The sequence below is a fragment of the Chelonoidis abingdonii genome, chromosome 8 (genome assembly GCF_003597395.2).
Source record: "Chelonoidis abingdonii isolate Lonesome George chromosome 8, CheloAbing_2.0, whole genome shotgun sequence".
Lineage (NCBI taxonomy): Eukaryota > Metazoa > Chordata > Testudines > Testudinidae > Chelonoidis > Chelonoidis abingdonii.
The window spans coordinates 24,725,414-24,747,064 of NC_133776.1; the positions used below are offsets into that span (position 1 = coordinate 24,725,414).

General features: G+C 40.3%; 1 protein-coding gene across 2 annotated transcripts; it reads left to right on the forward strand.

The window, feature by feature from the left end:
* The first annotated feature begins 1,753 nt into the window (after positions 1 to 1,753).
* On the forward strand, positions 1,754 to 17,622 carry CCNL1 (cyclin L1). Of its 2 annotated transcripts, XM_032805503.2 has the most exons (11): positions 1,754 to 2,189; positions 2,563 to 2,637; positions 2,919 to 3,028; positions 9,979 to 10,099; positions 10,527 to 10,591; positions 12,152 to 12,251; positions 12,395 to 12,499; positions 12,800 to 12,941; positions 15,365 to 15,476; positions 15,616 to 15,714; positions 16,801 to 17,622. In XM_032805503.2, exons 1-11 carry the CDS (start codon positions 1,929 to 1,931, stop codon positions 17,147 to 17,149), a joined length of 1,539 nt encoding a protein of 512 aa, XP_032661394.1. In that variant the 5' UTR covers positions 1,754 to 1,928; the 3' UTR covers positions 17,150 to 17,622. The 2 variants fall into 2 exon arrangements, with proteins under 2 accessions (XP_032661394.1, XP_074924537.1); XM_075068436.1 differs by lacking the exons at positions 1,754 to 2,189; positions 2,563 to 2,637 and adding an exon at positions 4,976 to 5,048 and having other exon boundaries at positions 2,939 to 3,028.
* The last annotated feature ends 4,029 nt before the right edge of the window (positions 17,623 to 21,651 follow it).

Sequence of the window (21,651 nt, forward strand, 5' to 3'; positions counted from 1 at the left end):
GTGAGAGTCCTGCTTCATGACTATACTCGACTGGCAGAGGTAAACCCCAGTCAGGAGCATGGAATGTTGGAAGCAGCAGGTTCAGTTAGAGTTTGGCAGCTGGAATCCAGCTGTCAGAGTTTGTATTGGGCTTCTGGAACCCAGCCCCTAGCTTGGGAAGGCTGATGGGAAAAAGAGGCATGACAAAATTCTTCAGCCAGTGGGGCCTCACGGATGGCAAGAGGACTGTTAGCATTTTTAAGAGGTTGTTTAATGACCTATACAAGAGGAGTGGGCAGCTGCTAACACTGCCGCCACCTCTGTCAGGCACAACACTCAGTGAGGTTCAGTCCCCTCTGCTAGGATGCAAGAGCTGTCAAATACATGAGCTGCCCCTCAAAAGCCCCTACACAAAAATGGAAAATAGGGAAATGGTAGTGCACTGAGGTTGAATTCATCCCTGTTGTAACTCCACGGACTTCACTAGGGTGAGTTTTGTCCAATAAATCTAGATTAGGGAGGTTAAAATAAATATAGAAATGCTGATAACACAAAAGGAATTAATTTGGATGAGAAGAGTCTGCAATAAAACACTGCTGTAGATTATCGTTAAGTATCTATTGGTTGATTGGTTTTTAGTGAATAGGATAAGGCTTAAATAATCCAATGAAGACTGCCAAGAGGACCATAATTTCTTCTCCAGTTCTGAGATCAACCCTGTATCAGACACCAAGGAACAGGATAAATATCACCTGTACTATTGTTCACCCTGGCCACTCCTCAGAACTCTTTTAAGTGTTTATGATTTATGGGGATTTCGTGATGGCTATTTTGAGGGACTGGAATAGTGGAAAAAGACAGAGAAGTTTCCCCACAAAGATGAGAAGAGGACTGAGCAGGACATAAAAATCCACAAGCCCTAGGGTGAGCATCTTACTAAATTCTGGATCTATGATTCACAGCTCAGTAATTTATAGAGTGTTTAGCAAATTTGGTTAAATTGCTATTTTTATTAATAAAAAACAGCTATACATATTTTTCAACCGTGGATTTAAGAAGGGATTGTTTTCATTCGTACATGAGTTAATTGTTTTCCCCCTACTCCCTCCTTACAAAAAGGCTGTAATTAAAATACTGACAGAGTCTCAACTTTAACACATGGACTGTGCCTATAATGATGGCACTATCATTTGGACAAGGCTTGGTTTTATCTTAAAATTTGGGGCTTCCTGCCTGTAAATGAAGGACCATTATTTCAAAACAAGTGTCACAAAGTAAGATTTTTCTAGAGCACAAGTTATGCAGCAGCATTCTGCAGGTTATTACAGCACAGATTAAGCGTGTCTGGTCCTGGCCTTCTCAATTCCTAATGCATTATTTTTACCAAGGGTGCTGGGACTGGAAACCTCCTCCAAGCTTTACCAGTAGGTGCACAGCATCATTCCCACAGCATCCCAGCTCTGCGTATGGCCCCCGTTTGTTCCCCGAGGAGGTTTAATGTATAAGCACCTTCCGTCTGATGGCCCTAAAGCCCTCACAAAGGGGTGTGTGATTATAGCCGTTTAACAAATTGAGGAGACTGAGGCACAGCGCCGGGGCACTGGGTCTGTGGCAGAGCTGGGTATGGAATCCAGAAGTCCTGGCTCCCAGGGCAGACGGTTATAGGCCCCGCGTTCACATTCTTAACCCCCTTCTCCCAGTCCCGCAGCCAAATGTCCCGCTCCGTTGCCCCGCCCACCGCGGGCATTAAGGCCCCACTACGTTCCGGGACGCGTCACTACGGCTGAGGCTCTACGCGCGGCCCAGCTGCACAAGCGAGGCGGGACTCTTTTTTCCCAGTGCGCACCGCGCGGAGGCGCCGCGGTGTGCTGCGTCACTAGAAGCCGGGCAGGCCGGGTTATTCTCTGCGTGGCCGGCTCCGGGCGCGGTAGGTTCTGTGCTCAGCAATCATGGCCTCTGCTGCGACCCACGCTTCTCCGGTTGCCGCTCCCGCCGCCCCTCCTCCCACCCCAGCGGCTCCGGGCATCCTCATTGGGGACCGGCTGTACTCGGAGGTGTCGCTCACCATCGACCACTCGCTCATCCCCGAGGAGCGGCTCTCGCCCACCCCATCCATGCAGGATGGCCTGGACCTACACAGCGAGACAGACCTGCGCATCTTGGGCTGCGAGCTCATCCAGGCGGCCGGGATCCTCCTCCGCCTGCCGCAGGTAAGTCCTGGGCCTAGAGCGCCCGCTCCTCGGGGGCTGGGCGGCGGGAGGGGCCCCTGTGCGCCCCGTTGGTCTGAGGCCGGGGCTCGGGGTGTGAGGAGGCCTCGGCCTCGGAAGGTCACCGCGCGGTTTGGGCCGCAGGGCGGGGGGTGGCGCCGCCATTGTGGCGAAGAGACGCTGCAGGGAGGGCGCGTGTGTGTGGAGGTCGGAGTGGGGGAGGGGGAGGGCGCCAGCCGGGTGCTTGACACAAAATGGCGGCGGCCTAGTGCCGGAGCCGGCTCTCCGGGGGAGATGGCTGAGCCGGCTCCGCTCCCGCCCCGCCCCGCCGACTGAGCTGGCTCATCTCCCCCGCGCCGGGGGTTTGTGTTCGCAGGTGGCGATGGCGACGGGGCAGGTGCTGTTCCACCGCTTCTTCTACTCCAAGTCCTTCGTCAAACACAACTTCGAGGTGAGTCCCGGCGGGGCGCGCGCACCCGCTGGGTCCGGGGTGGGGCGCGGGCTGTGTGAAGCTTTCGCCCAGTCCCAGTTTTGTGGGACTCTTTGCTCCGATCTGCGTGGGAACTGCGGAGGGCACTAGCCCTGCCCCGGGCCCTCCCGGCACTTCCTTAGGGAAGCAGTGTCTGTAAAGCTGCGTTTTTCAGCCTTTAGGGGTGGGTTTTTCCAGCTGATTGTGTAACGTGTCCAATCGGATGTGCAAATCTCCGTCTCACGGAAATGGCTTCTTTTCAGATTGTTGCTATGGCCTGCATCAATCTCGCTTCCAAAATTGAAGAAGCACCTCGTCGTATAAGAGATGTGATAAATGTCTTTCATCATTTGCGCCAGTTAAGAGTAAAAAGGTAAGAATAGCTCCATTTTCAGTATATCCACCCGCTATCACTGTAATATATGCCAGATTCATCAAACCAGTTTGATCTTCCAGGCTAAGTCCAACACCCTAAAATTGAGAATTGGCTATTACGTACACCTTAACGTTTCTGCTGCTGGTCTCCATCAGTGTGACTTTGATGATTTGGTAAAGGCAGAAATGTATTGCTCCGAAAGCATGATTCATGTAGCTGCAAGTCTGAGTAATGGTTCCAATGTAAAGTTTCTTCCTAATTGTATTGGGGGGGTCTCTGAGTTTCTTGAAGGAAGTCTTAGCTATAAGTTTGGTTAGCGGGCAGATTGTTTTGTATTCTTTTTTTTCTTTTTTTGTTAATCTTTAGGGTAGGTCTACTGTGCTATAAGTGCTTGTGCAAATTAAATAATTCTGTAGTCTTAGTGGCATCTTGTTAAATATTTTCTATACTTGGCTACTGTAGACAGTAAAATAGACTGAAGTATATAAGTATAACAGTATTTGTGATGAGAAAGCAGTATAAAAGTGACAGTGGAATGATTTGATCTACAGTGTATGGAGCTTTAATGACACATCATCAGCAAGGCATGTAGGATTGAATCTTGGAAGCTGAGTGCACCTGTGATTACAGAACATGAGTGGTACTTTAATGGTACAGTGAGAACTTTCAAATCAGTAAAAGTGAAACATTCATTTATCTGATCTGTGTGTGGTTCTGTGGTGATTCCGCTTTTGTTTGTAGAGCCATTTTCAGTTGAGTGCTTAATTTTTGGCTTTTTAAGTGTAAAGCAAGGTTACATTACTAGATTAAAGAAGGTGCAAGGAATGTGTTTGAAGGAGAGGAATGCTCAATGAATATTTCACAACAAGGCAATGTTTAAACCAGGCTTTTAAACAGTAATTCAGACTTCCTGCAGATGTTCATGAAGCCATTTCAGTCCTATTACCTCACCTGTCTTGTCTCTAGTAAACATACCTAGTTGTATTGACTACGTTGAAAGATAAAGAATACAGTAAATTAAAGCTCTGAAGGACTTTCTTTTCTGCTAGTTAAAAATAAAACTTTTTTCTGTATTCTGTCTTGCTAGGCAAAAGGAGAATTTAAAAAAAATATATTCTGCAACTTGACTTTTTTTGAAGAAATAGAATAGAAAAAAAATTAGGGAAATTAGTTGCATTTATGGTGATTTAATTTTACATATTCAGTACTTACAATGCGCAAAATATAGCCAGTTATGTTAAACCTTCTTTTATTGCTACACGCTCACATCTTTAAAGTCAGTTTCAGTAATAGAAAAATTGACTATCTGCATCTGATTTGAATGGAACCTAGTTTTTAAAATGAGGAACTAATTTTTTTTGCACTTGTTGGCTCTGGGAAAATTCTGTAAACTTACTGTTGAGATTCCATGGAATCTCTTGAAAATTACTATTTGCCATAATTATGACAAAGGAATCTTATTTGATTACTAAAATTGGTTCACTTAATTTCTCATCTTTGAACCAGAGACTAAAGATTAATTGGTGATATAAAAATACTTTTGTGTGCTATGAGAATAAGAATGAGTCAACTTTTATATGGTGTTGGAAGGATCAGAGAAATTTAAATTTACTTAAACTTTTTTTTTCCACATAGCCTGTTCCAATTCAGAATATCATTTACCCATGTTAAGTGGTGTCTACGATGCATCATGTCCAAAGAGACAGATCATTTCTTGATCCATTTGTTAATTCACTTATAGTGAAATGGGTATCATTGCCTTAAGATTCTGAGAAATGAATCTTCATGAAATTAATCTTAATGTCTAAGTGAGACACTCAGGCTTGCTTTTCTAAAACAAGCTGGATATAAACATTTTTTCTGTACTTTTTACAAGCTTACTAATACGTAAACTGTACACGTTATTAACTTCAGCTCTTTTTTCCCTTGCAACCGACTATACAGCGACCAGCTACATTTACCAAAGCCTGGGTGATGTGGAGTGGTACATAGAGATGAAGCTGTCGTCATGGCAACAGTGAGTGAAGTATCGAAAATCCCCAAGGAGAAGCCAGTGCTCTGAGAATAGGTCACTGGAATCGGGGGACTAACAGGTTGGCCGCTGGTGAACCATTTGGAAGAACTCCTGTATCTTGTTATAAGCTTTTTTCTTTGCTGTCCAGGTTTTTAGTATATTAGTTTAATATTTTTTTATTTGAAGCTAACACTTAGGCTCTATTTAGAATTCACTGACATCCTGACACAAGAAGAAATGAAACAGTCTAGTTATGTTACACTTAGTTTTCATATTGCCTTAGTCTAATTTCTGTTAACTTTATCTGTAAAGTACTAAAACTCTGATTTCTGTTGAAGCATTAAATATTCATTCTGTATATCCGTCTTTAGACACCTACTGGTTCCTAGTTCTGACTTTTGCCTATTACGATTGAGATTTGATACATAAACTGTTGTTCAAGAATACAAAAAAAGGCCCTGACCCAGTATACACACAGTCTTGTGCTTAGTTTTTGTTTGTTTTTAACTACCTCTCCTGTGCATGTGTTCGCATGATTGGGGCTCAGCTGCCTAAATTCTCAAGTCAGAAGCTCATACAAAGCCTTTGGTCAACTAAGTAGCTCACTTCTAGGTAGCAGGCACAGGGCTAAAGGTAGTTTTTTTTGACAAATAAATGCTTCTGTTGTATTCTCAGTGTGACAATATGCCACTGAGTATTGTACATAAAATTTTTGTGTACATGAATAAGTCTACCTGTGGTATTAAATTTGAAAGCCTGTTTTTTGTAACTACACACTAAACTTGTTCTTTGAAATATCTGAAAACATACTTGACTGCATATGTTGAGCCATGTTTAGCATGTGGAATATAAGTTGCGGTTGATGTGGGTTATAGCCCTTGGGTTTTTGCTAACTATATTATATGTAAACACCCACTTCTCTGACGTCAGTTTTATAGTCTCATGAACTAATTTAAGGGAAGATTTTAGGAAGCCATTCTTTCTTTTACATCAGTGAAATAACTTGATGGCTTGTAATATATGCAAATCATGAAGCCTGCAGTGTTTCAGTTAGAATATCACACAAAATAGAACTCTTATTTCGTCTTTTGTCACATTAAATAATGTGACAAATTTCAGGCTCTTTTAGTGGCTATGAGTGGTCTGAGTGGATCACATCTGTGGTGTGAGGTAGTTTTAATGTTAGACATACAGGGTTTTTCTTCCATCTTCTGTTTCTCTTATCCCCCTGCTTTCTAATGGAAACAGAAAAAATGTTCTAATGTCAGTATCAAAGAAGTAGTGATTCCAATTAGGAATAGAAGATAGAAGAGACTGCATTTTTGGCAGTTTATTTAATTATTAGTTATTACAAAACGCCCTCATTTTATGGTCTGATTCCCTAGTCATACCTTTAGATTGTTTTGTGACTAACCTTTAATGTTAGACAAGCTATCTAGGTTATGGCCACTAGCTCCATGTTCTGCTTACATATTTCCTTTCTAGTGAAACTTGGCACTTTAACTGTAATGATGGTATTGCATGGTAGACTGTTGGGTGCAGTGTTCAGGGAGAGAATCTGAAAGCTGCTTTGGGGTGCACTTCTGATGCATAGGTAGGGTGGACATCTCAATAATCCTTACAGTGCTTGATCTTCCCTCCGCCCCCCTTTCAGGCCTACAGCAAAATGGCTATTCAGAGTGTTGCACAAAATGAAAATCCTTATGACCGAGAACATTTGCAGGAAGAAGCAGTTGGCAACTTTTTCTTTCCTCTTACTAGGAGAGAGTTCTGAAACTTCTCAGTTTTCACCTAACATGCCATTTTAAGAATGGAGTGTCAATTCCTAATTATTCTTCATTAGCTTAAAAATTTAAGACTTAGTTTCTGTCACTTGTAGGGCACAATTGACTGCCTTTTATGCGGGATCATATTTGTGGTAAAGTAGATAAATCCAGAATTGCACATCATGTCTGTTCCATTTCTTTTAGTGCTGTCTAGATGCTATGAACATAAGTTCTTTCTCTGGACTCTTCCTTAGGATTGTAGTACCATAAAACTGATGTTCCTGATGAACATGGTGCATGTCTGGGCAACTGAGTAAAACAGACATCCTTTAATGGCTTGATTATTGTTCCTTCTCTATCATTTTGGTGCTGAGGGCCTACTGCTCAAGTAGGTGCTGTAAGTACTCAGCACCTCTGAAAATCAGACTACAAATAAGGAGTACTTTATAACTCTATTTTCTTATGTGGTTCGAGAATTCATCTTTGCAAAACCCTATATTAATGGAAGGTAGGAAATAAACCATTGTATATGAACTGCTGTCAAACATCTATAGTAGGCCTATAAAAATGTTCAGACTGGGGCCTGACTTGTTGACTTGAGTGTTCAGTGAGATATTTCTCTGTCACTTATCACAGAGTAGCATACTACTAACAGAAAGAGAAGTTGAATAGATGCAGCTAAACTATCAAGTTTTTTGCCTTGAAACGTAGTGGTTTTGCTAATATTTTGGTTGTTAGACTCATAAATAAAATATAATATCCAAGTTATTACTGTCTCTGAAACGCTTTAGCTAGGCTTCCGAATAAGCCTACCTTTAGTATTCTAACTAACCTAAGCAATTTATCTAAAATCCCACCCTAAGCATTTAAGATAAGTCTCAGCATATCTTAAAACTCATCAGGAGATACTAAAAGTATTGAATCCCTACTGACCTGATAGTTCTTGGAAAATTTCTCCATTGGCAATGATCCCCTCCTAAAAGTAAGAGGAGATATTGTGATAACTGGGTTGTAATCTTTGCAGTATCTGAAGTGGAGTAAGCTATATATAGTCTGTACTTACTAGACAAGTCATTGTCAAATATTTACTTTTCTGTGGGAAACAGATTTAATAAGATAATAGCATAATCACCTGTCCCCAGGTATTTCTATCCCTATAGAAGATTTGAATGAGTTTGTTTCCTGACTTGTTAACTTGCTGCATTTTAACTTACGTACATGACGATGATCTTAAACATGTGAGAGCTATACAGAATTGAGATACTACTGATTCAGCTTCACTGTAAAACAAAAACAAAACCTTTGATTTTTTTCTTCAGTCGAACAATGGTTCATAAACTAGTTACTCTTGCTTAAAACATGGGTGACTATGCTTTAGTGAAGCAGGGGTAGTCAATAGGTGGACTGCAGGCCAAATCCAGACATTTGAATGGATCCCAAAATCCGTTTACTTATTATTAATGTACTATTTTTATTTATTCACGTATATATATATAAAAATATAATAATTATTTATTTTCTCTGGAGTCTGGACCTTGACTATAACTTGACCAAGATAAAAAATAGACTGCCTCTTTAAACAATGTAATGTTTTATTAGCAACGTAAACTCAGTTTGAGGGATGTAACAGTTTTTGAATAGACATTCTTTGAGATTCTTGTAGTTATCTACATCAGTAAAATGCAATTTTAATGACAAATTTTGAGCTGTCATGGTATTAGTAATTTAGAGTGCACCCAGGTCATACAGTTAATCCAAACATCAAAGGCATTCCAAAGTTCATCTTGCAATATATTTGGCCCCATCCTACCAGCAAGGGGCACTAGACCATTAATTACTTCCCTCAGTGGTCCAGCTGGAAGAAGTGAGTTGCAGAATGTGTGTGGTCTCTGAAAGAGGTGTTCTAAGAACCACATGTTATATTTATTATGCTGAGTTTCATCTGCAGTCTTTCTGTATTGATGGATATTGCATCTTTGCAGTCAAATCATTGTATTGTAGAAAAGTTTTGCTGGAAATGCTGGAGATAAATTAAGTATTGCAATTTGATTCACTTTTTTTGAAGTATAATTAGTTACTGAGGGGATAAACTGTTATCCTTTGACTTGTATAGCACCCAAAATATCCTGTGTACTTTACAGGCATATAAGGCAGGTGCTTGCTCTAAAACCTTGTAAGCTAAATCAACAGTATAAAGAAAAAATGTAGACAGAAATGAGTTAGGAAGCATAAGCCTAGAAAAAGAGAGGAATAAACAAAATAGGATATGTTGCTTGGTTGCTATACTGTGCAGTAACAACCCACAGCCGTTGTGGGTTGTTTTTGTTTTTTGTTTTTTTGAGACTTTACCTGAATACAGTATATTGCAGGACTGTGGGTGGAGAGATTGGAAATTGCATGACGTGCCAGGTTTGTGTATCTTTCCATTTGAGTGTTCTTAACTTGTAAACATTTGATGTACTGAACTGCACCCATTAGTTTTTCTAATAGCTCAGTATTCAGGGGGATGTTTTCTTTTCTTGGTGTCCTGCGTTGTGCAAAGGGATGCACCACAGTGTTTAATTTTCGGAGTCCTCTTTGCTCAGAGGTCACTGGTGGTCTCTTTTCAAGCTCCCTTGGAAATTCTGTTTACTCCTTTTTTTAAAATCTGATCTTGGCACATTTGCTTTCTTTCAAATTTTGGTATGTACTCTTCCCTTTCGTCCTATGCATAAGCAATTCCAGTACAATAAAACATTAACTTGCTTAAACTTAATAGCCGATACAGCACTTAAATAGTTAAACAAGCCTTTTGCTAGAGGCAATGATTAGTGTATTCAGATTGTTTTCATTGCTCACTTTCTAATGTTGGTACTGTCGGTGTCTGAAATTTGTATTATAAATCGTAAATCACGTTATTTCAGTTTTGAGACTGAAAGGCGGTTTGCACAGTCAGTAACAGGAGTAATGTTAGCAAGATGGCAGTCTTAGTTTAGTTTCAACCTGTAATTTAGCTCTGATTGTGGCTAAACTAGTTTAAACTTGGACAGCACAAGATTAATGCTTAAACTTGCTTGCAGGAGTTTAAAACAGGTTTCTGTTGCCATTAGTTGGTTGGAAGGGAAAACAGAGATGCAACTATTCTGGATATGCAAAACAGTTTTGATTTTATTTCTTACAAACTGTAGGACTCCAAGCCCCTTGATACTTGATCAGAACTACATAAACACCAAAAATCAAGTAATCAAAGCAGAAAGGAGGGTACTGAAGGAGTTGGGATTTTGTGTTCATGTCAAGCATCCACATAAGGTGAGTTGTCAAATGAAATACATGCTTTCAAGTATTGAGCTGCCTTGACAGCATCTCTGTGAGCTGTAATAGAAGAAATGCAGGTTTGGAAATGACCTGGGGGGTCTCTCCCACACCCCTCTATAGGTAACTGGAGTTAATTGTCCACACAGCAGAAACATTTGGCCGATTAGTAGCTTGTGGTTGCCTGGGTAGAAGTCACTTGCCTACACTACGGCAGAGGTGACAGTCATGTAAAGGTTGTAAAATTGGGGATATGTCTCAATGGACAAGAAGAACTAAATGTGTATGGGTTTACAGCCTTTGCTGTGGGACTGAAGTAGAACACTACCACGTAAAAATATAAGGAAATTGTTTCTTGTGTTAAAAACATGCATCTGTCACTTTCCTTGTGTGTTAAAGTTGAGTTTTTTCTCTTATCCCTCAGATCATTGTTATGTATTTACAAGTCTTAGAATGTGAACGTAATCAAACCCTCGTTCAGACAGCCTGGTAAGTTTATTCTTTTCCATTTTTCCTAGCCAGGAAAATAGTAACAGAAATAACAAGCTTGATGTCCCATATGCAAAGCATTGAGCTGTAAGTTCTAGATTAAAATATACACATTTCACAGTGCATTTAATGCTTGTTTCTGCTTACTATTTTCATGGTTTGATTAACTTACTTTAATGGAGAACTCAATTTAACTTTGTTCTTTTTTCTACTCTTTAATTAAAGGGTAGTCCATGATGGTAAGTCATAGAACTCTGCCCTCTGCACCACAGCTCACCTGGGGATGGCCTGATTGGCTGCCCTTCTCTCCAGTCAATCCAGTGCAAGCTCTCATCCGAGATTCACTGAAGTGATCCATATCCATCTGGCAGCATCTTCTAGTTCTGTCCGGGTGTCAAAAGGATTTGTATATTTGCTTCTAGAAGTAACTGTTCATGTTTCTAAATGTATATTTGTTGCCTACCTACTTACTTTAGTGTATCTAAAGGACGCGTGGACACATTTTGGATTGACTACTTTCAACCAATATGGATTCAGTTGACTTAATTAAGCTTGGATTATGAAGTTACTTAAAGTGAATACAGCATGCTCATACTTTCTTATCATAGTATTTAGAAACTGAACGTTGGGCACCATTTTATATAAATCACTGGTGATTGGTTGTACTGTTAACTTCTGTAATTCACATGTTATAAATTTTTAGAACTGTCCTTGAAGTTCAAAAGTCATTATTGGCATAACAATACTTGGCAATACTAGCTTGGTAGAGGACAGGTGCTATAATTTAGTAAGTGTGAAGTTAACTATGCAATTTGTAGTAACCATTCCCAATGATTATTGAAAGATTAAGTTATTTTTAACTTTATCCAACACAGGGTTAAATGGTTGACACAGGGCAAGCAACTAGATGATTATCTGCTTACAAAATAGAATAAATAAAGTTGAAGCAGAACTGGTGTATTATGTGGATTATTTAACGGACTTTTTTGGTCATATGTTTAGCTACCTCATAATGTAGTGGATATAAAAGTATATCAGTTTTTAAACACTTGAGTTTTAGACAAAAAAGGACTTACCTCTTGGGCAAAGGGCTTTCATTGCTTAAGTGATAGTAAACGCCTATAGAAAAACATGCTTGGCTGATCATATAACTGGACAAACTATTCGTTAGACTTCATAGATTTGTAAAGTTTAGTTTGATGGACACTTCATAGACTATCCTAAAGTATTTGGAGAAAAAAATCAATTTTAACCATATTTGCAAAAATCCATCATTTGGTGACATTCAGAGAGTTCTGTCTCTAAGTGAGAAGTAGTTTTTGCATTGGGACTTCAGAGCAATGACAATGGTGCATATTTTGATGTTACAAAAGTGAAGCAACAAATTCAAAATGTTAAACCCTTTAAAACCAAAGTGGTGGTAGTACTACAGTCTAAAAAAGGCAATAAGCATATGTAAGTTAAAGAAAAAATAATAAAGTAGATTGAGTCTCCAGTTTTTTCTTTAAACTGAAAGTGATAAGTGAACATGAGACAAACTTGTAATTAACTTTTTTTTAGGAATTACATGAATGACAGTCTTCGAACTAATGTGTTCGTACGTTTTCAACCAGAGACAATAGCATGTGCTTGTATTTATCTTGCTGCTAGAGCTCTTCAGGTAAGTGTGTTTATGTTTAATTGCTTGGGATTTGTGTATTCATTATTAGTAACTTTGTTTTTGTTCCCAGAAAACCTCTGTAATGATACTAAAGGTCAGATTTCTTTGATCTTTAGATATTAAGGCTTGATTCTGTCTTTTAGATTCCACTGCCTACCCGTCCTCATTGGTTTCTACTCTTTGGCACCACAGAAGATGAGATTCAGGAGATATGTATAACAACTCTGAAGCTTTATACTAGGAAAAAGGTAACTTGTTTTCAGAGTTGACTAACTTAAATGAAGATAAAGTTAGCATTGCCAAGTAGGGTGTGTATGATGGAGTTTGAACAAATATGTAAACACATACAATTAAAAATCTACGAGAAAAAGGCTCCCTTGTATTCACCATTCCCTCCTTGGAGACGAGCATGAGTGTGTGAATCACATATAACCCATGTTAGATATGTTGCTTAATGCATGGGTGTCAGATACTATAATAGGTGTGGTATATTGACTAGAGTAATCTTGGTCCAAAATCTTGACAGTGCCTATTCCTCTTTTAAACAGCCTAATTATGAATTGCTGGATAAAGAAGTAGAAAAGAGAAAAATGGCATTACAGGAAGCTAAACTTAAAGCAAAAGGATTAAACCCAGATGGTACTCCAGCTCTCTCAACACTGGGTGGCTTTTCTCCTGCTTCTAAACCATGTAAGTTACAATGCAAGGAACAGTCCTGTAGGAAGATGTTTATATACAATGAATCTCTTCTAATTCTATACCTTGATGCAGTGGAAGGAATGAGATGTAAAATTTCTCATTCTCCATTGAGAGTTGTGAAGTTATATAAAACTTCTCATATGGTTAAAGCTAGAGGATAATATTTTAATTACTTTTGGTTACTGGATTTTCATTGGCACCCGTTATTGGCAATCTGCAATAATGTGATATTGAAGGAAAATTGCAATATCGATTAGATGCTCATTATGTCATACTCCTTGGTTTATGCCATTAATGGTACACATTCAACATATGCATCACTGTATTTTTACTGTGGAAGTACATAATAAATATTGAAAGTTTGTAAGCATGGCATGTGTGAGTGAGTAAGTGGGATTTTCATATGCCAGTGTTTCTGAAGTGCAATAGAATAAGGTGACACTAACTTGAAACCTAGTCATGTGACACAACTCAACTCCTCTTTTAACAGATGTGCCTGCTAATTATTTTCCTTGTGTTAGGTATTTCTAAAAATTGTTTTAAAACATCTTTCAATGTGTTTTTATTCATCAAGGTACAGTCGGACCTCTGCAATCCAAAGCTGTGAACGTGAACAATTCAGAAATCTAGAAATGGAATTTCCAGTAGCAGTGCTGTCTTGGCAATAATATAGAATAGCTACAGTGCATAGAACATAGCTTTAGTTATACGTTTAACAGACCAGCCAATAATTTAAAATTATACTGTAAAGAACTTCAAAAGGATCCTGTCAGTTTAGAACATACAAGTCTCAACTTTTTGCCAATACATCTGTCTTTCAGTGATATTTTTGACATTTAAATTCCAGTAGTACTTAAAGGCCACAGCTAGGTTAGGCATGATTATACTAGGCAATGTACAAACACACAATAAATGATTAAAGTACATTATCTGAAGACTAGAGCAAATGTATAGAACCTAAATCTTTATTTTGTGTTGTATCTTTCTAAGTAACAGCTATTCCTTGAACTTGCAATTTGGTTGAACTTTGAAAGTTCTTTGAAGTAGTGCATGCAAAATTCCATTATTGACTCCTAAAGGGAGGGTGAAGGGATAATTTTATGTATGGCTAGCTCCCTCAAAGCTGAGTGAAAATGGGATTTGAGGGCATTCAGAACAAGCCAGCAACTCAATTTTTAATGGTAATTCTGCTGTTGGCTAGTTGAGGCATAAGATTAAAACCTTCCTCTCAAATAACATCCAGTGTGTGGTGCAATTCATGACATTGGTTTTGAAATGAAACTCTAAATGTTTTGCTTGTGGTTAGATGACCTGATTGTGTGGTTCCAATAGCTTACATCAGAAGCTAGTACAGTAAAAGCTGTGTTATCCAGCACTTTACCAACCGGAAAGCTCTAGAAACTGACATTTCTGATATCTCCCAATACAAATTAAAAGTATGGTTGGCGCAGGACTGGCAGGCTCCCCGCCTAGCTCAGTGGGGCTCCCAGGAAGCAGCAACATGTGCCGGCTGCTCCTAGGCAGAGGAATGGCCACGGGGGCTCTGTGCACTGCTCCCTCCCTGAGCACTAAGTCTGCAGCTCCCATTGGCCATGGAGCTGGGGGGTGGGGGTGGAGCGTCTGCAGGCAGAGGCAGCATGCAGAGCTGCCTGGCTGCACCTCCGCCTAGGAGCAGCAGAGACATATTGCCACTTGTGGGGAGCCACTCGAGGTGAGTGCTGCCTGGATTCAGCACCCTGAAATCCTTCCTGCACGCCCTCCCGCACCCAGACTCCCTCCCTCCATTGGTAAGTATAACTCTTAGTTAACCAGAATTTGAGACTAAACACATGCCGGACAACAAAGCTTTTACTGTAGTAAGATAAGTTTTTCATATCTTAACTAAGCAAGAATACCTTGTCTGTGGCTCTCAATGAGGCCAACTAGAACTGGCTTCTGTTCTCAAAATTTTGTTCCAACAGCCTAATTCTGACTTCAGGGCAAGGTGCAAGGGCCATCTATCTTCGCAGGGTTCTAAGAAGTACGTATGAGGGGAGTGGGTTAGAGCAGGGTATTACTCTTGATGGAGAGACATACTTCATCTTATTTTATAATTTGTGCCTATTACTTATATCTTGGACGAAAGGATAAATACATCTTTAAAGACAAAATGCATTAGACAGTGTACTTGCCATCGTATAATTTACAAACTGCTTAAATAAAAGATTTTACTGGTGTCTTTAATATAGTATTTTAACTTACAGGAGCAGCTACTAAATGGAAAGAGAGCAGCAGTCAGCATTAAAAGTTTTTAGTTAGCGCTTATATAAAGTTAGCACTTGCATAAAATGTACCAAAAAATCCTGTTCCTTGATGGCAAATTCTACCACTAGTGTATAACATCTTAACCTTGAATTATTTGTTCTCGTTCTTAGCTTCCCCAAGAGAAATGAAAACTGAGGAGAAAACACCAGTATCTGTGAATGCCAAAACTATTAAAAAAGAACCAGAAGAGAGACAACTAGCTTCAGAGAGTCCTTACAATGGGTAGGAAAAATCTGGCTTTTTTTTTTTTTAAGCCGATCAAACTTCAGTCAGACACTTTCAAGTTAGTCTTTGCCATCTAGTTTTGTGAAAATAAATTTGCTTTTGCTAAGTGTAATCTTCAATTTTTTTTAAATTTAAGCATGAGAAAAGAAAGCAAGAGAAGTAGAAGCAGCAGAAGTGCTAGTAGATCAAGGTCAAGAACAAAGTCACGGTCTAGATCTCATACTCCTAGGAGACAGTAAGTAAAATAGTACTTTTTGATTGCTAAATGACTGACTTGTTTCAAGAGGATAATTCAAAATGCCATTCCATATAGTAGATGGTCTTACAATAGTTAAAGGGATTTGCTGTTAGTAAACTGTTATAGTATCACACAGTTGTACTGGTATCCAGTAGATATTCAAATGCACATGGTAGTGGATGAAAATCAGTGGTATAAGAATATCGATACATTCTTAAGATAAATCAGCTATAATACTAAAACTCAACTATGGCGGAGAGTAAGGTCCTCTTACGGTTTTTGTTTGAAAATCATCACTTGCACTTATGTTTTCCATTTTAAATATGAGAATTTTCTTAAGCACTTCCCTTTAAAATGGTAGGAGTAGTTGTATGTCTGAAAGTGCTATAAGAAATTGAGTCTCATGCAACCAAATTTTAAAAATCAGTGCATGTTGTAACCTTCTCCCCAAATATCTGAAGTGTATATAATATCCATAAGAAGGAACATGTGTGGAAATATTTTAGCCATTTAAATGTATAGCTTTGGAGACCAGATCTTGTTCTGTGAATACCCATTTATCATTTGAACTGCTAGGAGTTGAACACATGTACAAGTCTTTAGTTATTGTTCCAAACAAAACCCTGTATCAGTGTTTTTAACCAATGCAGTGTCTGCTGGAGTTTGTAAAGAGCCTTAAATGGCAACTCAGAGATGTGAACGATCTCAAATCTGTGATCAGACTTATTTGACATGTCACTATTAACACTTCACTGCCCATAGCATGTAAAAAGAGTAAGGATAGAAAGAACTACAGTCTACTCATGAGTGGTTGCTTATGCTGAGCTTTCAATACCACTGAGTTGGTTGAAGGTAGGGTGGAATTGCTTTGCTCTTGATGAGGGGGGAGGCTCAGCTTTCAGTGATTTGGAACACACTGTTAAAGTACTTTGTCTAAAACTAGGATCCTTATACCCTGTACTTAATGGATGGATGCTTATTGCATTTTCTCAAACCTTCTGTTTAAAATTGAGGCAGTTGTATAAGTTTTATTTTCATAGCATAAAAAGATGTAAACATCCTAATTTTAACTTTTTTTGTAAGTTACAATAATAGGAGGAGTCTATCAGGAACATACAGCTCAAGGTCAAGAAGCAGGTCCCGCAGTCACAGTGGCAGTCCTCACAGACATCATAATCATGGATCTCCACACCTAAAAGCCAAGCACAGCAGGGATGAGTTGAAGAGTGCAAATAGACATGGTCACAAAAGGAAAAAATCTCGCTCGCGTTCTCAGAGTAAATCCAGGGATCACGCCGAGGCTGCTAAGAAACACAGGCATGAACGGGGACATCACAGGGACAGGCGTGAAAGATCCCGCTCATTTGAGAGATCTCATAAAGGCAAGCACCATAGCAGCAGTCGTTCAGGACATAGCAGACACAGACGCTAAGTTTTGGGCCTGTACCTGATTTTAGTTAAACCTGTATATAATACAGTGTATGGACTGTGAAATTGGAGAAGAAACTGATTAGGAATTGATTTATTTAAAGTCCAACTTCTAATTTTCTAAAACATGTAGGACATTTTTCTTTGGAAGAACTATGTTAAATTTTTGCACATAAAATACCTTAGCAGTATCAAACGATTGAAAATAATGATCAGGTTAAATTGTACGTATTAGAGTTGTGTATTGTTTATCAATATCAGAACTGGAGAACATATTTCTGTTTAAAAAAAGTACCTTATTTTTATACAGGCCAATTGCAGACACTTATATTTAAGTATAGTTATTTGTCTAAACAATGGTGGATACTTTCTTACACTGGTTTTAGTCTGCATGTGTATAAAGATTTTTACAAAAAATAAAATATAGCGCTGTTTTTTACTGCTCTGTTGAATTGAATTGTTCTAATTATTACCAAAGCTAATTCAGAACACTGCTTTGTTAGACTGAATTATCACCTCCACTGTTGATACCTCCAATAAGATTTGAAATGTTTAAACACAGCTTGTACATGGTACTGAATCTTGTTACTGCTTGTGTTGGAGTATATCTTGTTTCCCATAGGATGGGGTCCCAACTCTCCAGTTGGTCAGGGGAAGGTTCCAGATGTGTTGCCATGATTCAGGATTTTTTAAAATGGGTGTTAGGATAGAGTGGTCCTCATGTTATGCCTTGAGCCTGTCCCACACGTGCCTTGGAAGTACAGCCCCCAAACTCTCATTTCCATTGGGTTAGGGGATCAGGATTCAGGCAGTGGCAGGGAGTACACCAGAAGTGGCCAGAGCCAGCGAGTACAATCAGCAGCCTGCTAGCAACTGCAGACTGGCTGTAGAGAGAGAAGGGGGCAGGCAGGGCTGGGAGAACAAGAGCAAGGAGGCTTGTGGGGAGCCCAGCAGGTAGTTTTGCGGCTTGGCTAGGAAGGAGGGGGACAAACCGGGGGCTGAGTTAATACAGTATTGCTAAGTCAGTATTGCTGTTGCACAGTTATGTGGTTTAAAGTGATATCTATAGAGATTGGGTATGTATAATGGTGGGTCCCCAAAAACACAACACAGTTGATGAGGGTTGCCTTCATAAAGCATTTGGGAGCCACTGACATAAAATAGTTGTCTTGATTTTAGAAGTGCAGTGCTAGGCTGTATTTTTGAAAATATTTTCACTTTAAGGCTGCTACAAAACAAGTCACAAATATTAAACCACACTAACTTTCACAAAAGAACTACATGATCACAAGCAACAATAGAGAACCTAGTCACAAACCAAGATGAAGTCTGAATGCCAGTCTGATTGTTGGGGGAGGGGTTAAAATTTAACTGATAATGGACTGCAATAAGATGTAGTGCAAATATTTCCTGATGCACCATCTTTGTGTGCTCATATGCCTAACACCCATGTCTTCATCCTGTCCCCATTTCTCTTTGGCTTTGAGAGGGAGACCAGGCATAGGGGAGAATCAGGCCAGCCTCTAGTTGCTCACTGTGATTGCTGGGTGGCTACTGTCTAACATCGTTATCTTTGTCTTGTTCGGTAGTGCCATCTGTGTCAAGATCAGACTTGTCAAACTGGCAAAGATCTAGTCTGCTTTCTACTATAGTATTCAGCTCTAATGTCAACTTGTGCTGGCATCTTTAATAGCAGGGGGTGGTGAAGGGAGGAAGTTCCTCATTTCTACATTGTGACCCATTTAGTTATGGTAGGGCCTGAGTTCTAGCAAGTTCCTCAGAGGCGCAACCTGCAGAGGAAGCCTCAAGGCAACTGACCCAGGCATGTTGAAGGCTGGGTAGTCTACTTGGCTATGACTACTTTCTTGCATCTCTCCTCCAGCTCCTTCCCCCATTCCCATTTTGCAATTGACTGTTTTCCATTCCCATACTTGCCTACTTTTTTTCTTAATTCTCATACTTGCATATTAATCTTCCAAACATGGAAACATTTGAGCAGCATAATATAAGTGGAAGTCTTAGTTGCTGTCATCTGACATGAAGATGTCTCAGTCTCTAAGGAATTGACACCCAGTGCTGTCTTTCTGTTCCTCCCTCCCCCTATACTTTAGTAGGTGTAGCTGCAGACATTGCTACATATTGCTAGCACCAATGGCCTGAGGAGAAAAAGGCAATGTTCACAATCATTTTGGGAGCAGAAGGAATCCTAACTTTTAGAATTTCAAAATTTGAGTTTGGGACAGTTAATCTTTAAGAATCATGTCACTCATTTTGTGTCTTTTAGCTGTAGTTTAACTGTTAATGTTTTTGCAAATTCTAGTGACCACATTTTTTTCAAGTATACACATAACTTTTGTAGATATGGTGCATTCTCACTTCGGGAGATGGCTCCATAGATTCAGTAGTGCTGTGTTCTTCAGTCTCTCCTAAAGGAGGCACAGTCAGCTGTCTTGATTGGCTGGGCTAACTCTCTAGATATTTCCTTCCACAGGAAATCCCCTCCAGAATTTTCTCTGGCTCCAAAGGGAAAGCAGGCTAAGTCAGTGTTTGTAGATTGTCAATCTATTTTTTTTCCCTCCTGGTTCTTTTATTTCCCTATAGCTGTCCACTTCGTTAGTATAGGGTTGTTTTAAGAACTGTTCAGATTTATCTCGTGGAGCTCCAGGCAATTGTGGGGACTCTGACCATGCTTTCCCTTCAAATTAGCCCTGGTAATGGCAGAAAAAAGCATAAAAAGAAAAGAGCATCTCTGTGTTCTGCTCGAACCCCTCCCCCACCCCCTTTCTGCATAGTGTACTAAGGGGAACAGTGTTCCTTTTTCTCCCCCTACCTCAGCTCAGGGCTACTGCAGTTAGAAAGCAAGCAGCATATGCCCCTGGCATAGGACAGTGCAGTGGTGGCTGCTGCTAAGTGAGGGGCCCAGTAAGACAAGGCACTGAAGAAAGTGCCCAGGAAACAGGCCCACTTTGCTGCCAATAATGTGGACTGGGTCCTTATCAGCAAATATCCCACCTCAGCAGCTCCAGTCAACATGGGAAAACTCCAGGGCCCTAGTCACCTTCCAAAGCATTGTGATGGGGGAGCTAAGCAGAGTGCCTGGACCCCTCTCTCTCTCTCTCTCCATGCCAGTGGACATGCAGTGATCAGGACACCCACTCAGTGCTGTAGGCCTCTTGAAAACTGGCAGCACAGTGAAATGAGTTTCCTGCCTCTGCCCCCTCTTTGCTTTGTAGTGGGGGCTTGGTGCCCATTTTTGAGTAGGGAGCTTGTGTACCACAGGCAGCCATTTTAGAACAGGTTCCTGTCCTACCTTCTCAGCAGCCATCTTGTGCTTTTCCACCCAGTGGACTCTAAGCTCTTTCCTTTCCGGACTCTTATTACTCCAAAGGCCTTGGCCCCCTCTCCTGCTAGTCCTCTCTAAGCAATGTAAGGGTCACAAACAGAGAGCAAAGAAATCCTAGAGGATCATCAGGAATGATTCTTCCCTACACAGCTTTTTGCCTTTACTCGAGTATGGCGGCTGTTGTTCTTGGGTATCTTCCCACAGCAGTCAGCCAAAAAGGGGATACAGATCAGGAGGGGGTCTAAGATAAAAACACCCAAAAATATTTTCTAGTGAGCTGTAGAACTGACCCTTACATTCCCTTCCTGGCTATCTTGTTTAAGAGTGCAAAGGTAGTTTGGTAAACCTGTTTGTGCTTTTAAAAAAAATTAAAAAGTCCTACTCAAGTTTTCACTGACAGATGGGTAGAACGAGCTCTCTGCAGAGACTATGAAATGATAGAGCCTCTGCAGAGGCCACTCCTCCCCACCCCCACTAGAGCAGTATTCGCTTGTACTGAGTCCCTGCTCTCTCTGTCCCAAGAAGGTCTGGGGTTGGGATCAAACTGAAAAAGAATTTCCATAACATCTGCTTTAGTTTCAGATGCCTCACTCGATGCTCAAGAAGGCATCTATGGCTATGGAAGCAAATACTTCTGGAAGACAGGTTTTTGGTAATAAATCTATACTTGAAGGGATTGGGGAACCAATAGAAAAAGCTGCATCTGAAGCACAGGACAAAGTGTGTTCCCCTCTTAATAACTTAGTCAAGAGATTGTAAACTATTTTTCCTCTGTAGGTAGCCATTGTGGGGTATTGGAGCTTCAAATATGTATGCTTAGAGAATCTATCTTCTCTCCTACCCTAGATTGGGGAAAGCTAGGGCCATTAATCCTAGAGGTGATTCAGTCTCCAGGAATGCTCCCAAGTGAAATCAATGAGTAACAGCCTAATTTGGGGGTGGAGTGCATGTTGCCCCCCCCCCCCTTTTCGCATCTGTTTGTCTTCCAATGTGGACAAATGATTAAGACTCTCCCCTCCTCCCCACCCCCCATGGTTATGCCACAAAAATCTTTTCTCCTCCCCTACACACACATCAGCCTGTCCAAGAGAGAGACTATGGTCTGACAAATCTTGGGATGATAGAGCCAGGCCTAGACAAGGATTCGTATCGGGACTTGCACT

What these genes read in the sequence shown, in the direction of transcription:
- CCNL1 (XM_032805503.2), top strand. Translation starts at nt 1,929, where the DNA reads ATGGCCTCTGCTGCGACCCACGCTTCTCCGGTTGCCGCTCCCGCCGCC. An exon ending in TCCTCCTCCGCCTGCCGCAG is followed by an intron (nt 2,190 to 2,562) that starts GTAAGTCCTGGG and finishes TTGTGTTCGCAG; the next exon opens with GTGGCGATGGCGACGGGGCA. An exon ending in TTGCTGCTAGAGCTCTTCAG is followed by an intron (nt 12,252 to 12,394) that starts GTAAGTGTGTTT and finishes TCTGTCTTTTAG; the next exon opens with ATTCCACTGCCTACCCGTCC.